Source organism: Chiloscyllium plagiosum, chromosome 29 (assembly GCF_004010195.1).
Source record: "Chiloscyllium plagiosum isolate BGI_BamShark_2017 chromosome 29, ASM401019v2, whole genome shotgun sequence".
In the NCBI taxonomy this organism is placed as follows: Eukaryota; Metazoa; Chordata; class Chondrichthyes; order Orectolobiformes; family Hemiscylliidae; genus Chiloscyllium; species Chiloscyllium plagiosum.
Genome location: NC_057738.1, coordinates 447,929 through 466,030, shown reverse-complemented (window position 1 = coordinate 466,030; position 18,102 = coordinate 447,929). Strand labels below are relative to the sequence as shown.

Sequence of the window (18,102 nt, the reverse complement as noted above, 5' to 3'; positions counted from 1 at the left end):
CTTCCAGGCAGAATATTTTCCTTCCACTACCACTCGCTGTCTTCTGTCGACCAGCCAATTCTGTATCCAGACAGCTAAATTTCCCTGTATCCCATTCCTCCTGACCTTCTGAACGAGCCTACCATGGGGAACCTTATCAAATGCCTTGCTGAAGTCCAGATACACCACATCCACTGCTCGACCCTCATCAACTTATTTAGTAACATCCTCAAAGAACTCAATAAGATTTGTGAGGCATGACCTGCCCCTCACAAAGCTGTGTTGACTGCATTTAATCAAGCCATGCTCTTCCAGATGGTCATATATACTATCCCTCAGAATCCTTTCTAACACCTTGTAGATGACAGAAGTAAGACTGTCTGGTCTGTAATTGCCGGGGATTTCCCTATTTCCTTTCTTGAAGAGAGGAATTACACTTGCCTCCCTCCAGTCCTCAGGTACGACTCCGGTGGAGAGCGAGGATGCAAAGATCTTCGCAACGGCGAAGCAATCACATTTCTTGCTTCCTAAAGCAGCCGAGGACAAATCTGGTCTGGCCCTAGCGACTTGTCAATCTTAATGTTTGTCAAAATTTTCAGCACATCAGCTTCCTCAATCTCTATCCATTCCAGCATGCACATCTGCTCCTCAATGGTTTCATTCACTACGAGGTCCTTTTCTTTAGTAAAGACAGAAGCAAAAAACTGAGGTGGCCCCTACCACCTCAGACTCTATATACAAGTTACCTATGCTATCTCTGATTGGCCCTACTCTTTCTTTGATTATTCTCTTATTCCTCACATGCGTGTAAAATGCCTTTGGATTCTCCCTATTCCTTCCTGCCAAGCCTTTTTCGTGCCCCCTGCTGGCTCTCCTCAGACAATTTTTGAGCTCTTTCCTCGCCTGCCTGTAATCCTCTAGAGCTGAGCAAGACCCTGTCTTCCTCCACCTTACGTAAGCTGCCTTCTTTCTTTTGACGAGAAGCTCATCCGCTCTCGTCATCCAAGGTTCCTTTAGCCTACCCCTTCTTGCCAGTCTCAGTGGAACACATGCATCACTCGCAACAACTGTTCCTTAAACAGTCTCCACATGTGCCCTTTCCATGGAACAATTGCTCCCAGTCCATTCTTCCCAACGCACTTCTGATAGTATCATAGTTTCCTTTTCCCCAATTAAATATCCTCCCATTGTGCCTGCTTCTCTCATTCTCCATAGCTATGTAGAATGTGAGGCAGTTGTGGTCACTATCACCAAAATGCTTTCCCACTGCAAGATCTGACACCTGCCCGGCTCATTGCCGAGCACCAAATCCAAAATGGCCTCTCCCCTCGTCAGCCTGTCAACGTACTGAGTTAGGAAACCCTCCTGAACACACCTTACAAAAACAGCTCCTTCCAAACCCTCTGCTCGAAGGAGGTTACAATCAATATTGGGAAAGTTAAAGTCACCCATTACAACAACCCTGCCGACCTATCAATCTCCCTGCTGCTATTGGGGGGGCCTGTAGTCAACCCGTAATGAGGTGACTGCTCCCTCACTGTTCCTAATTTCCCACCTATACTGACTCAGTCGGCAGACCCTCCTCGACAATGGTAACTTCTGTCACTGTGATACCCTCTCTGATTAGTAGTGCTACACCCCCTCTTTTCCCCCCCTCCCTATTCTTTTTAAATGTTCTAAACCCTGGAACATCCAGCAACCATTCCTGCTCCTGAGAAACCCACATCATCCCTTCACTTGCTATTCAGCTGTTGACTCTTTACTCACACCATCTGACACTTTTGGTCACCTGCTGAGACTTATTATTTAGCCTGTTGATACTCACACCATTTGTAAGATCTTTTGACCTGTCTATAAATTCTGTTCCTATAGTGCTTCCCTTTACTTTGCCTGATAAAGAAGCAGCGCTCCAAAAGCTTGTGATTTCAGATAACCCTATACCCTGGTATCGGGTAATTTCTGACCTTGCCCATCTCAGTCCAACACCAGCACCTCCACATCATCATGTGGATAGGCATTCTTAACTATATTTACTACCTGTAACGCTACTTTAAGAGACCGCTTGACATGCACACCAAGGTCTCTCAGATCTTTAGTGCTTCCCAGGATTCTGTCATTCATCATATGTTTGTCCTCCTGCCCAAGTGGTCCACTGACTTATCTGGATTGAATTCCATTTGCCAGTGATCAGACCATCTGACCAATCTGTTTTTATCTTGTTACGTAAGGCTATGCTCCTCACTATTTACCACCCCACCAATTCTTGTCACATCTGTTAAGTTAACTGATCGATTCTTCAACACTCAAATCTCAATCACATATAAATACTACAACAACAAGGGCCCCAACGCTGATATCCGCGGCACCCCATTGTACCAGGTTTCCAGTCACAAAAACACTACTTGACCATCACTGTTTGCTTCCTGGCCCAATTAGCCAAATTTCCTTGTATTCTGTGGGTTCCTACTATCATCTTATCAAAAGCTTTGCAGAAGATCATGCAGACTATGTCAAATACATTGTCCTTATCTACACAGTTGATCATCTCCTTGAAAAATTCAATGAAGTACCTCCCTTAACAAAACCCTGCTGACTGTTTTAGATTAATCCTTACCTCTCCAGTTGCAGATTAATTCTGTCCCTCAGAATTGCTTCCAGTAGTTTGCCCACCACAGAGGTGAGACAGACTGGTCTGTAGTTTCCTTACTTATCCCTTACTCTCTTCTTAAATTGCAGTACCAGTCCTCTGCACCTCTCCTGTGGCCAGAGAGGTGTTAAAATCTATTGCCAGTGCCCCTGTTATTTCTTCCCTTGCCTCAATCAGTAGCCTAGGATACTTTTCATCCAGACCTGGAGATTTATTTTCTTTTAAGCCTGCCAGATCACTCACTACCTCCTCCCTTCCTATGCAGATTTTGTTAATTTATCTCTCAGTTCTTCTCCCTGATTTTTATACCTATATCAACCCTCTCACTATTGAACTGACGCAGTGTATTCATTTAGAAACCTACCTATGTCCTCTGGCTCCACGCACTGAATATCAACATAGTCCTTAATGGCCCTACTGTTGCCCTAGTTATCCTTTTATCCTTATTGTACATGTTAAAAAACTGACAATTTTCCGCCAGTAGCCTTTCATGGCCTTTTCTGATCTCTTAATTTCCTTTTCATGCACATTATGTATTGCATTAAACTTCTGATGTTTTAAGCCCTGTTTCTGCATTAAGCCCCTCGTTGTCAGTATCCCTCGTGTACATCCTTCATTATCTGGGGTTCTCTGAATTTAGGTCTCATTCTTCATCATCCGGAATATTCTGATACAATGATCACAGTCTTTTAAATGGTTGGCAACCAGTTTAAATTAATTGACTTCTTCCTTGTATTCTTTCAACAGTTAGTTTCAGAAAGGTCTTTTTCTTTAATTTAATCTATTTTTTTGAATCAACCTATTCAGAGATGTTGCTACACACCTCTGTAGCAGGTGGGAGTTGAACACAGGCTTCCTGGTTCAGTGGTAGGGAACCTGTCACTGCACCACAAAAGGATCCCAAGAGCTAGTTATTATAGACTCAGTGCTTAAGTACAATCAGCTGTGGTTGTGGGAATCCATTCTCATAGCTAGTATTCTCCAGTCGACTATGGATGTCAGGGTAATGGGGCTGTCTCATCACTACCACCACCACACCCCTGTCGCCCCAGGAGAAAAAACACCATACTCTTCTGGAATACAGTTCCACACTAAGTCAGCCGCATTGTGTGCAACAGGACTTGTATGTGGACCAGTCTGGAGAGCCGTGGTAGGTTTTCTTCCCTGAAAGACTTTACTTAATCGATAAGACTTTTTACTACAGGCTAACATCTGATTTACTCAATATTTCTCATTCTTGCCATGTTTTGGCTGATTTGATTGAGTTCCACAATCTGTCATGGTGAGATTTAAGCTCTTGAACTGTCAGTTTTTAGTCTAGTGATATGACTACTATTATGTTTTCTAAAATTGAATCTAGTGGTAAAATGGTCTGTTGTCTTATACCTCTTGTCTGGTATGCATTTAATTGTGGAACCTGTAGCACTCTGAGACTCTAATCTTGTTCTTGGAGTGAAAAATAAAATATTTTCTTAATTTTCAGGTGATATTCTGTCTTTTGTGTAAATTAGTGGCATTAACAAATTAAGCTTTGCAAACTTCATGTCAATTCTGTATTTTGCAGATGTTGAGAAGCTCTGCACTTTTGCTCAACGTTATCCTCTTCCCTCCATGTATCGCGTCCTTGTTTGGAAAGTATTGCTTGGTATGTCTAAATGATATTATAGTTTGCATTGACAGCCTTAGTATGTGTATTTTGGCTAAAGCTTATAAATATTTCAGGTTTTGTTACATAGAGAATGCATAAATACATCTTTTTCAGATTGGCAGGATATGATGAGTAGGCTTCTGCAGGAGTTTATGCTAGGCCCAACTTAAAATTTATATCAGTACTTAGATGAGGGGCTCCAAGGCAAGATGGATAAATTTGCAAATAACATAAAGTAATATATGTTGTGAAAATGCCAACCAATCTATAACAGTCTGCAACCCTGTTAAGTGAGTGGGTAAGAATAACGTGGATGGAGTATAATGTGGGACCATATGAAGTTGTTCACTTTGCTAGGAAGATTGAGAAAGCAAAGTATTATTTAAATAGAAATTGATTGAAGCAATCCAACTAGGATGGATCTAGGTATTGTAATGCACGAATCACAAAACATTGGTACGCAAGTGATTATGAAGACTCATGAAGTACTATCCTTAATTACAAGGGTGAATTAGTATCATGTAAAGAGGTTGTGCTTCAGTTATACAGCGCATTGGTGAGATAGTATCAAATACTGTGTACAGTTTTGATTCCTTATTTAGGATGGATGGAAATGTGGTATAAGTGGTTCAGACTGATACATTGAATGAGTGGATGTCTGGTAGGGAAAATTTGGACAGGCCAGGCTTACTTTCATGAGGTAAGAACTAAAAGAACTGCATATGCTGGAAATCAGAAACAAAAACAGAAATTGGTGGAAAAACTCAGCAGATCTGGCAGCATCGGTGGAGAGAAAACAGAGTTAACGTTTCAGGTTTTTGTTTTCTTTCATCGTTCCTGGGATAACGACGTGGCTGGCTACACCAGCATTTATTGCTGTGGGTCTGGAGTCACATGTAGGCCAGACCAGGTAAGGATGGCAGCTTCCTTCCCTGAAGGACATTAGTGAACCAGATGGGTTTTTCCAACAATGGATTCATGGTCATCATTAGACTCTTAATTCCAGATTTTTGTTGAATTCAAATTCCACCATTTGCTCAGAACAGTACCTGGGTCTCTGGGTTAACAGTCCAGTGATAATATCATGAGCCCATCGCCTGCCCTTTCTGGTCCAGTGACCCTTCCTCCAAACTGATGGTAGCTAGGGAAAAATTGGTTTTCATGCAGAAGATAGGGTAGGGAGAGGTAGTAATAAGTAAATGATAGGTGGCGATAGAGCCCAAAGAACGTGAAGAAAGCTGGACAGGCAAAGGAAGGGATAACAATCAACCTAGGAGAACTAATAGCTACTAATAGGGGCTATTTGTGACTAACAATGGGTTGTGTGTAATAGTAGACCATGTGATAACAAAGCCTGGTTTGGGGTAAGGGTATGGGAGAAGGTGCCTCAAGCCCTAAAATTGTTGAACTTGACATTAAGTCCAGAGGCTGAAAATTCCCAAATGAAAAATGAGGTGCTGTTCTTCCAGCTTGCGCTGACCTGTGCTGGAGCACTGCAGCAAGCCTGAGAAAGAGACGTTGGCCAGGAAACCGGAAGCTCTGGGTCTTTTTTGCAGACAGAACATGGGTGTTTTGCGAAGCGGTCACCCAGTCTATGCTTTGTTTTCCTCATGTAGAGGAGACCACATTGTGAGCAACGTATGCAGTAGACTAGAGTGAGTGAAGTGCGAGTAAGTGTCCAGTGCAATCACTAACCTCATTTCATCTGGTGAACTCCCCTGACTGCATAGTTCACTTCTACCTCCTTCCCAAAATCCACAAACAGGACTGCTGGTGACACTCATTCATAAATTAATTAAGGAGATCATTTTAAAAAACACTGATTTGGGCACAACATCTGGCAATCTATGATCAAAAGCTCATCTCAGGATCAAATGCAGCACTCAATCTGGTTTAGCCTTAAACCAGTAGCTAGTAAGATGCAAGATAAGTATGTAAGTTAGCTCGCTGAGCTGGAAGGTTTGTTTTCAGATGTTTCATCATCATGTTATAATAACATTAGCAGTGAGAGTCTCTGGTGAAGTGCTGGTTGTATGTCCTGCCTCTCTGTTTATAGGTCTTGCTTTCTTAAGGTGGGTGATGTAATTTCCGGTTTTTTTTCAAGGGAAGGTAGGTGGGATCTAAGTCGATGTGTTTATTGATGGAGTTCTGGTTAAAATGCCATGCCTCTAAGAATTGGGGTGTGTGTGGTTGTTTCGCCTGTCCTGTGTGTTATTCCAGTCAAAGTGATGTCCTTCTTTGTCTGTATGTGTGGAGACTAGTGATAGTGGGTCATGTCTTCTGGTGGCTAGTTGGTGTTCATGTATCCTAGTGACAAGTTTTCTACAGGGACTTGTAGACCTGTAGCAAAACCTCGCGGCTCTTAAACTCGATCCCCCTGTTAATGAAAGCCAAAACACCACAAACTTTCTTAACAACCCTATCCACTTGGGTGGTAACTTTGAGAGATCTATGTACTTGCACACCCAGATCCCTCTGTTCCTCCACACTGCCAAGAATCCTGTCTTTAATCCTATATTCAGCATTCAAGTTATACCTTCCAAAATGCATCATTTCACATTTATCCAGGTTGAATTCCATCTGCCATTTCTCAGCTCGGCTCTGCATCCTGTCTATGTTGCGCTGCAGCCTACAGTAGCCCTGTATACTATCGATGACACCTCCAACCTTTGAGTCATCTGTAAATTTACTAACCCACCACTCAACCTCCTCATCCAACTCATTTATAAAAACTACAAAGAGCAGAGGCCCAAGAACAGTGCCATGTGGGACTGACCTCCAGGCAGAATACTTTCCATCTACAACCACTCTCTGCCTTCTGTCAGCCAGCCAATTCTGAATCCAGATAGCCAAATCTCCCTGTATCCCATACTTCCTGACTTTATGAATGAACCTACCATGGGGAACCTTATCAAATGCTTTGCTGAAGTCCATATACACCACATCCACTGCTCGACCTTCGTCGACCTGTCTTGTCACCTCCTCAAAGAATTCCATTTGTGAGGCATGACCTGCCCCTCACAAAGCCATGCTGACTGTCTTTAATCACACTATGCTTTGCCAAATAGTCATGCTTCCAACCCTCAGAATTCTTTCCACAACTTTGCTGACCACAGACCTATGCCAGGGATTTCCCTGTTACCCTCCTTGAAAAGAGGAACAACATTCGCCTCCTTCCAATCCTCCGGTATGACTCCTGTGGAGAGTGAGGAGGCAAATATCCTCACCAGTGGCTTAGCAACCTCCTTTCTCGCTTCCCGGAGCAGCCTCGGATAAATCTGGTCTGGCCCTGGGGACTTATCAATCTTAATATTTTCCAAAATTTCCCGGAACATCAACTTCATCAATCTTGATCTGGTCAAGACTGTATCCCAGCTCCTCAAAGTTTCCATTTACAACAAGTTCCCTTTGCTTGGTGAAAACCGAAGCAAAAAACTAATTTAGGGCTTCCCCTATCTGCTCAGACTCCACGTACAAGTTACCTCCGCTATCCCTGATCGGCCCTACCTTCTCCCTGATCATTCTCTTATTCCTCACGTATGAGTAAAATGCCTTTGGGTTCTCCCTAATCTTTCTTGCCAAGCCTTTATCATGCCCCTCCTGGCTCTCCTCAATCCATTTATGAGCTCCTTTCTAGCAAGCCTGTAATCTTCTAAAGCTGTGCTAGATCCTTGTTTCCTCCACCTGCCTTCTTCCTTTTGAAGAGAGGTTCCTCTGTTCTTGTCATCCAAGGTTCCTTAATCTTAACCCTTCTTACCTGTCTCAGAGGAACAAATTTGTGCATCACTCGCAGCAACTGCTCCTTAAATAGTCTCCACATGTCTGCTGTGCACTTTGTATGGAACAATTGCTCCCAGTCTGTACTTCCCAACTCCTGTCTGATAGCGTCATAATTTCCTTTTTCCCAATTAAATATCTTCCCTCGGTAACAACTCCTTTCACTCTTCAAGGCTATGCTTAATGTGAGGCAGTTGTGATCACTGTCACCAAAGTGCTCTCCCACCACGAGATCTGACACCTGTCCTGGCTCGTTGCCGAGCACCAAATCCAAAATGGCTTCTCCCCTCGTCGCTCTATCTACATACTGAGTAAGGAAACCCTCCTGAACACACCTGACAAAAACAGCTCCATCCAAACCATCTACACTTGCTAAGTTCAAGTTGATATTGGGAAAGTTGAAATCACCCATAAAAACAACCCTGCTACTTCTGCATTTTTCCAAAATCTGCCTGTCTATGAGTTCTTCAGTTGGTCTGTAGAAAACCCCAATGCGGTGACTGTTCCCTTGCTGTTCTTAGCTTCCACCCATACTGACTCAGTTGACAAACCTTCCTCAACAACCTTTGTTTCTGTAGCTGTGATGCACTCTCTGATCAGCAATGCTACACCCCCTCCTCTTTTTTTTCCACCCTCCCTGTTCTTTTTAAATGTTCTAAACCCTGGAACTTCAAGCAACCATTCCTGCCCCTGTGAAACCCACGTCTCCATTATGACCACAACATCGTAGCCCCAAGTACTGATCCATGCTCTAAGTTCGTCACTCTTATTTCAGACACTCCTTGCATTAAAACAGACACTCTTTAACCGATCCCTTTGTTTCATCGCGTAAGAAACCTTCCTAATGGATTCAATACATCCTGTCACTGCCCCATCTGCAACTGACCCCCTCTCAGACATGTGGCTCTGATTCCCACCCCCTGAGTAGTGTCCATAGTGTTCTTACTATTTAGTCATAGGAAGTTTCTTCTTCAAAAACAATTGAGTGTGGTGGTGCTGAGGTGGAGCCAGGTGCTGTCAATGAATGTGTGGAAAAGCATGTAGTGTTTTGGGTGATGTTGAGAGGTAGCATATAGATGAGAAATAGTAAGATCTTTGGGTCACGTGCACACTGTCTGAAGCAGCCTTGAATAGCCTCATCCCAGATGGATGAAGATGGAGGAGTGGGAGAGAAAGATAATGGAGTTAACCACATCTGTAAGGAACAGTTGACCCGAGACACAGTCTCATATTATTTGTAATTTTGATGAAAGTCAAATTAATACCGTGGTAGAGTGGAAACCTGATTGGAGGATTTAAACAGAAACATGCATGGATTTGAGAGGTAATGACAGGCTTAAAGACTTTGGAAGAAAAGGGTATTGGAATTAAAATTTGTAAGGATGAAGAGATCAAAGCTTGGGTTTGTGAGAAGAGGTGAACATTGTAGATTTGAAATTGAAGGGGTAAAAGGTGAGGACAAAGAACAATCAACTATGTCCGCAAATGTGGAAGCCAGAAGAAGTTAAGTAGTGTATACTCTAGTGGGAGTGGGATCAAACAAGCAAATGCTTTGTCTGATATACAATATGAGCTCTGAGAGGGTGTGAGAAATCAAAGACAATTGCATGTTCAGGGGTTACAATGTATCTTTTTATTTTTATGCATTTTGGATCAAAGTGGGCAAAGAACTTTATATTACAAAAATAAGATTTCTGGAAAAGATTATTGCACTTTTGGTCATAATGTAGAGGTGCCAACATTGGACTGGAGGGAACAGTCAAAAATCACAGGACATCAGGTTATAGTCCAAAAGGTTTATTTGAAACCACAAGCTTTCGGAGCCCCACTCCTTCAGGTGCTAGTGACAGAGAATACATTGGTCACAGAATTTATAAGTAAAAGATCAAAGAGTCATATAACTGATGCGAATGTATTGAACAAACCTAGATGGCTGGTAAGTCTTTAATCAGAGTGAACATGCAGACTTTGATTGATTTAATATGTAAATCTCAGAATTTCTTTTGAGTCCCTGTCCTGAGCTAACTTCAGATTTGATCAATATAAAAAAGGTGACAGCTCAGGTCAGACAATGCATTTTAGGTGTGAAGCCTTGTTTTAAATCTGTCTGTGTCTTAACCTGGAGTCAGACTGGTTTTATTTTTAAAGTAGGAATTTATAAAATGCTATATTGACTGACTGTCTACAAGAACTCACACCTGAAATGCATAATCTGACTGGAGATGTCACCTCTTTTACATTGATTTAAACCTGAAGTTATCTCAGGGCAGTGACTTGAAAGAAATTCTGGGATTTACATGTTAATCAATCAAAACCTGCATCTCCATTCTGATTAAAGATTTAACAGCCTTCTAGGTTTGTTCAGTACATTTGTTGTATGACCGTTGTAAGTCCTTTTACTTATAAATTCTGTGTCCGATGTATTCTCTCACTAGCACCTGAAGAAGGAGCAGAGCTCCAAAAGCCTGTGGTTTCAAATAAACCTTTTTGATTCTCACCCGGTGTCATGTGATTTTTGACTTTGCACATTTTAGTTGCAAGTTCATTACAGCAGTGTACTACTTGAATGTTGTTGTTTGTTCAAGTAGTAGTGGACAGTTACTAAAGACAGGCAGTGTATATAAAGGGAGATATGGCTGGCAACAAATAGCTGATTGCTATCGAATGGTAATCAGTTGTTAATGATAAAGTCCTCCTGCCTGTCAACATCTATCACTGGTTCCCAGACAGTTGAAAAGACTGTAGTATGAAATTTTGGTCAGAAACCATCTGACCTCCGAAAAGGAAGGTGTTGTGTCTGTCTCTGTAGTTTAAAAAAAACCCTCAAGCCTGGTTGCTGTAACTATGCCTTTTAACTAGTAACTCAGATGCTTGGTAATGGTGAACCAGTCACTTTGTGGCACCTGCAAGCCAGTGAAATTACCCAGAGAAAGAATATTGAGGAGTAACACATCTTGATAAGCCATAGAGATCATCTCAACGAATCCTGTGAACAGGGCCGAATGAACTGGCTTCTTTTGTTCCCTCTGCCCATTTTGTATTTGCACTGTCCATATCTGTAGAGTGAGATAAGAGGGGTTCAAGTTTTAACTAGTAAAGTTATATGCGAATGGTTCATGATTTTGTAATGAATAGCAGTTAATTTTTAAGGTCCATTCTTTTTGTCAAGTTGTGTCTAAAAGAAAGGAGAATTTGGGAAAATTGGGGAATTTTTGCATACTTTCATAAAAGCTTCACGTTTTATGATGACGATGGAAATAGTGGGGTTTGATTGCCAACACATGACCCTAGTAAGTTTGACCCAGCGGTTTAGGAAGAGAGTTTGAAGAAGCTGGTTATAATAATGGAAAAATGTCCATCGTTGTTATTGTTCAAGGTGAGAGTGTAGGCATATAGAAGATTAAGAAAATAGTTTGCTTTGGAGGCATTAAGCTTGACGTTAACTTTGCTTTCTGGGATGATCTGGGAATAGTGGCAGTTATGATAGAGAAGGACCAAATGGTTCATTGTGTTGTCCAGCCAGATCTGCAGCAAAATGTAAGTCATAAAGAATTAAATACCAACTTGGCGGTGCATACTTTCTTGCCATGTTACTATGAGTCTAAAATTGCTGGGATACTACTGGAGTTTTGATAAATTGCGGAGAGATCTCTTATATTTACCTCCTTTAGCACCTAGGGATACTTTTATGTTATAAAACAAACTGATACCAAGCAACAGAAGTAGATATTCGGTCAGGTGACCAAACATGAGCTTGAAGAATTAGGTTTTAAAGATCATTGTGAAGAATGAAAGTGAGGTAGTGAAGCTGAGATAATTATAGTGATATGGTCATGGAGGGATTGTGAATGAGAATGAGAGTTGCAAAATCAAGGTATCGATGGAGAGCCAAAACGTTTGGTTGAATGGGCCTTCGGTGAATTAAGACTAGAATAGCAATGTTTTGGTTAACCTCAAGTTCACAGAGGGTGGAATGTAGGAGGTTGACCAGGAATGTGTTGGTATAGTTAAATTGGATATTAACAAAGGCATGATCAGGTTTGAGATGAGCTGAGACTGATTAAATCCAACTGGTAATAGACCATCTTTGTGATGATGTGAATGGGTGTCTGTTATGAATCAATGGTTACAAGCAGTCTAGCCCAATCACAGATGTTAGCCAGGGAGAGGAATGAAGTCTGTAACTAGGGGAATAGAGCTTGGTGTGAGGACCAAAAACAACCGCTTCAGTCTTCCAAGTATTTAATTGGAGGAAATTTCGGCTCATTTATCTGATGCTGTATGTTGTACAGACTGTCTGATAATTTAGCAACTGTGGAGAAAAATGGTAGACAAAGGAGAACTAAGAAAATTAGGACAAACATCCCTCTGAAAAAGCCATGCTGACTATCCCTGATCAAATCTTGCTTGTCTAAATGGAGGTACATTTTCTCCGACACTATCTTCTACAGTCATTTCTGTATCACTGAAGTTAGTCTGTAGCTGCATGGTCTATCGCTGCCACTCTTCCTCTGGCACCTCTGCTCTTGCCAGATAAGAGTTAAAGATTTGGATCAGGACTCCTGTAATTTCCTTCCTGATCTTCTGCAGCAGCCTGCAATATACTTATCCCAGTCCTGGGCTTTTATTCACTTTTAAATGCAGTTGCCCCCTTGGTCTTTTATTGTCTTTAATATTGTTGAATTTCTTGGGATTCTCTATATTATCTTCCAGCATTTCTCATGCCTTTCTTTGCTCTCCTAATTGTGTTCTTAACTTGCCCCCACACTTCCTAGACTTCTTTAGGGCCACTGTTATTTTGTTCCCTATTGTATCACTTGCTGTTTTTGTGACTAATACGAATGTGTTGTGAATGAGACTTTTTCAAAATTCAGAAAATGGTCACAAACCTAGTAGTGAGAAACATTGTTACATCATGTGCATTCTCTGGAGCTGAATTTGAACTGACGCATGTTGGTGCCTCTGAAAGAAGGCTGAAAAATAACATTGTACGTGATTCTTAACTGGCTAGCGTCACAATGCTGGTCTTTTTTACAAGGTTATTATGTCTTCAAGTTTTTTTCCCCCAGGGAGGGCGTAATTGGCCAGGCTCCAAATAGGCTGGGTTTGAAAGGTTTATTGGGGCTGTTATTTACCCCTAACCGATAATGCCTCCAGCCTAATGCTTTCATGTCTTTAAAAAAAAGGTGTCATCAAAGGGGAGTGGCCAGCTAGCTGTGTGGGTAACCTTCGTTTTGATTCAGTAAAGAAAGGCTGCTGAAGCAGGTCCAGCCGGTCTCTCGCTCTTGCTCGCTCTCTCCCTCTCTCTCCCTCTCTCTCCCTCTCTCTCCCTCTCTCTCGCTCTCTCTCTCCCTCTCCCTCTCTCCCTCTCTCCCTCTCTCTCTCGCTCTCTCTCTCCCTCTCCCTCTCTCCCTCTCGCTCTCGCTCTCTCTCTTGCGCTCTCGCTCGCTCGCTCTCTCTCTCTCTCTAAAACTTCATACCTGTAATCCCTGGTTTGCTTCATTTTTATCTTTGTGCTAAGGGATGTGTTTATTGGGACCGTTGCAATTATTTTCAGAACACTATCATTAAATCAGGAAAGTATTTAGGTTTTTGCTTAGGATAAGTTATCCGGTATTCTATTTTCTGTTCTTTGCGTTTCGTTCCGTGACTCTGTTTAAAACCTGGCAGTCAGACCAGCTCATTCACTCTGGGAATATCCACTGTACACTTACCTTAAACAAATAGCAAAGTTACGGTCCGGGCTACTTGGACTTAAACATGCTTTGAGGGGTCAGACGTGGTCATGATACACTCAAAATCCCATTGTGATGCTGTGCAATACAATATGTGCATTTATCATATGATGATCTTCAGTCTTAAACATGAAGTAGAACATATCATTAAATTAATATTTTGTAAGGTCATTGGGGAAAAATGTTTGGATTCAATGACTTCAGGTTTTTTTTAAGTCTAACAATGTCATTCCCGAATTTTGTTAAAGGTATTCTTCCTCCTCACTATGAATCTCACTCTGCTGTATTGACGTTTCGGAAAGAACAGTATCAGGATTTGTTGCAAGCATTACAAGTTATTCGGTTTGTTCAAGATTCCACCCCACAAGTTTGGGTTTACCTCAGAATGTACCAACTAGAGTCTGGAACACTGCCACGTCGTGCATCTCAGTCACTGGTCAGTTGTGTTTAGTATATGCTGCTTTTGTTGGATACTTGCGTTTGATTTGCCAAACCTTCTTATTATGGATCATATTTACTTTGTTTCGCGTGTTACAGTTAATTCGTTAGTGAAGTGTGCTTAAGTATGATAATTAATGATACTTCACTAGCAACCCAGGGGTCATCAGTCGATATATTACCTTTGTAAGTTGTAAATTTGAATTGAGTACATCAGCGAACTTATCAGCCAACATTAGAAAAATGGTACAAAACTTGCCTGTAGAACTTTTTTAAATCTCCAACTTACTCACTAACGTTCTGCAGTAAAGGAAACTTGTCATCATTGTCTGGTCAAAGACACTCTGATTATCGTGTTTTTTGGTGCTCAGTGAAGTGACCTGACAAGCTTCATAAGATTTGCTGCAAAGTGGAGTCCATTTCCTTCTCAGGCTAACTAGGGAAGAGTAATACAAATTGCCAGCTTCACCGATGTAGAATCCCTACAGTTTGGAAGCATGCCATTTGGCCCATTGATTCCACACCAAACTTCCAAAGAGCATCCCACCCAGACCCACCTCCACCCCCATCCGTCTAATCCTTCAGTTTTCCCATGGCCAATCCACCTAGTCTGCATATTCCTGGATGCTATGGGTGATTTAGCATGGCTAATCCACTTAACCGGTACACATTTGGATTGTGGGAGGAAGCTGGAGTACCCAGAGGTGCTCACGCAGACACAAAGAGAATGTACAAAGTAGTTGCCTGAGGATAGAATCAAACCTGGGTGCCTGGTGCTGTGAGGTAGCAGTACTAACCACTGAGCCACTTTGTTGCCTATAACAACTTGAGGTCAAATAACTAAAAGAAAAATTGCTAATATTATGATATGCTGACTGTAAAAACTAATGTTATCATTAAATTTCATTTCAGGAACCAGAAGATGTAGTTTTTATTGCAATAGCAGAAGCAATGGAAGAAATGGTGGAAAATGACGTTGATGCCTACTGGCTAGTCAAATATTTTGTGAACCAGTTCAATAATAAATACAGCGATTCAGTAGCTCACTTGGTAAGTGCCATGCTAAACATAAATTGTCCGTGTGTCCAGCAGGAATGGAGTTAGTGAATTAACACAGGTAGCATTTGTCATGAATGGGAATTGTCATGTTCATATATTTCCATATACATTTTGTCTATTTAGGTTTAATTGCTAAAAGCAGGAGGAGAATTTGCCATGGTGTTGTCTGCATGCAAACAATTCTTTATTTGCTGAGTAAACAATACCTTATTAAACAATAGTGCCTCACTTACTTTGCTTCAATTGTGAAAATGATAAATTTGTGTAACTTGTAGATTTACCTGAGCTAGTGTTCTTTTTTGTACCACTGGACATGTGACTTGCCCAGTACATAAAAGCAACATACTGCGAATGCTGTGATGGCTAACACTCTGACAGCTACTCCTCTCTCCCTGAGACTGTGACTTAACTGCCTGACTCTTCCCTTCATTTTCTCTGTCTATTTGCAATGCTAGTTTTTCCAACCAATGTTTACGATATGTCCTGTGAATCCTACAACTACCATGACAAAATTTTCTCTCAACCAATTTCATTCTTCACTTTCTCCATTGCTGCCATATCTGTTCTGACGAAACAGTTTTCCATATTGGTACTTGTGGTATGTCTCCCTGTTTCCTTTAACCAAGCTTTCTGTCCTATACTCCATTGTGTTGTCAGAACCCTTGATGGTGTTCTTTCTATTTCAAGGTCTTCTGACCTAACATTACCCTCTCTTCCAAAGCAGCGATAGGCTTCACAGAATCATATTGTACAGAAGAGACCCTCCGACCCATCAAGTCTGAATTGCCAAAATAGTACAACTACCTATACTAATCCCGCTTTCCTACAGTAGGCCCATTGCCATGAATGTTATGACACTTAAGGTGCTCATCCAAATACTTTTTAACAGTTGTAAGGTTTCTTGCCTTAACTATCCTTCCAGTGCATTTCAGAACCCACCCATCTCTGAAAACTTTCTCCTCACATCCCCTCTAAACCGCTTTAAAATTGTGTCCTTCTCAAATCTTCTCAAAACTCATTATGCCCTCTTGTTATTGACTGTTCAGCTAACCCTATCAAATTGTATAAGCTGATTATGCCCATCATCGTTTTCTACACCTCCATCAGGTCCTCACCTCCCCCAAGGAAAACAATCCAAACTTATTCACATCTATCCATAATTAAAACAGAGAAGTTGCTTTGGAAGGGTAGATTGCAGATGACACAAAGACTGGGGAAGCTGCAAGTTGTGAGGAGGATTGCCAGAGGATACAGCAAGATAGATAGGCCAGATGCACTTTGGAAGATCGAATGCAGCCAGGAAGTATAGAGTAAGTAGCAGGGCTCTTAAAAGCATTAGCATTCAGAGGGATCTAGATCCATGTTGCTCTGAAATGGCAGCACAAATGGATAAGGTGGTCAAGAGGGCATTTGGAGTGCTTTTCTTCATTGGTTAGGGAATAGCATATAAAAATTGGCAAGTATTCTTGTCTTTGTTTAGAACTTTAGCTTGGAATGTTGCATACAATTCTTGTCACCAGTCTACCAGAAGGATGTGGAGGCTTTGGAGAAGGCACAGAATCGTTTACCAAAATGTTACCTGATTTGGAGGGTATTAGCTATAAGGAGACATTAGACAAACTCAGCTTATTTTCACTTGAATGTTGGAAGTGGAGTTTACATGATCAAAGTTTACCTGATCGAAATTATGAGAGGCATGGGTAGCTGGAGGCTTTTCCCTCAGGTTAGATATATTAATTACTATGTTTAAGGTAGAAAGGGAATGTTTAAAGGAGATGTGAGAGGTAAGCTTTTCACAAAGGGTGATAAGTGCCTGGAATGCACTGCCAGAGGAGTTAGGAACAGACTTAATAGCAATGTTTCAGAGCATTTTGACAGATACATGAAGAGGCAGAAAATAGAGGGATATTGATGATCTGGAGGCAAAAGATTTTAGTTTAGAAAGGCATCATGTGTTGGCTCATGTTTAGTCGGCTGAAGGGCCTGTTCCTGTGCTGGTCTGTTCTTTGCTATTCAAAATTATCCCTCCCAGGCAACATTCTGGTGAATCATTTTTATACCCCCTCTAATCCAATCACATTCTTCCTTTTAGTGTGTTGACCGAAAGTGCATACAGTACTCTAGCTGTAGCCTAACTAAAGTCTGTATGCCTCCAGCATGATCTGCCTGCTGTTATAATCTATGCCTTGACTGAAAAAGGCAAGCATTCCGTATGCTGCTTTAATTACCCTATTAACCTGTACTGCTACTTGACAGGATCTGTGGACACACCCTAAGATCCCTCTGTCCTCCTGCTTCCAATCCGATAGACTCTGTACTTTTAGCCTCTGAAAAAACAGTTTTATCTTCCAATATTTTCTCTATTTCCATTGCAGTATCAGGGCTTCTAACTGAACAGGTCTTCTAATTCCTTTATCAAAATTTCGAAGGCATTGCTTCCTGTGTCATGCCCCGACAACCTTGGCATTTCTGCGTATGAGATGCAGCATCTACTTGTCCACCTCTTTCTCACTGCCCAAAGCTCCAAATGCTGCTTCGGGATGAAATATCGATTACTTGTACCCTATTTGATTATGCAAAATATTTTTCACAGCCTAGATATGTCTTCTTTGAATTGGAGTAGACTAAACATGGTCTAGGTGACTGCTTTGCAGAACACCACTGTTCAGTTGCAATCCTTGAGAATATGTCTAGGGTATAAGCAGTTAAGGAAATAGTTAAGTTCTGAATTTGGTGAAACAAGAGGTTCAGCTGAGCATGACTCAGTTCAGATAAGAACTTACAGTTAACAATGGGATACTGGAGGCAAGAGTAATGGG

At 41.5% G+C, this 18,102-nt stretch overlaps 1 protein-coding gene across 13 annotated transcripts in view; it reads left to right on the top strand.

Annotated features, from left to right (window-relative positions):
* Positions 1–18,102, top strand: part of tbc1d7 (TBC1 domain family, member 7) — a 141,025-nt gene that overhangs the window by 26,227 nt on the left and 96,696 nt on the right. For all 13 annotated transcript variants that reach the window (XM_043718996.1, XM_043719000.1, XM_043718999.1 and 10 more), the window contains exons 4-6: positions 4,191–4,271; positions 14,035–14,222; positions 15,137–15,274. In XM_043718996.1, the coding sequence (XP_043574931.1) occupies positions 4,191–4,271; positions 14,035–14,222; positions 15,137–15,274 (407 nt within the window). The remainder of the gene's footprint in view (positions 1–4,190; positions 4,272–14,034; positions 14,223–15,136; positions 15,275–18,102) is intronic.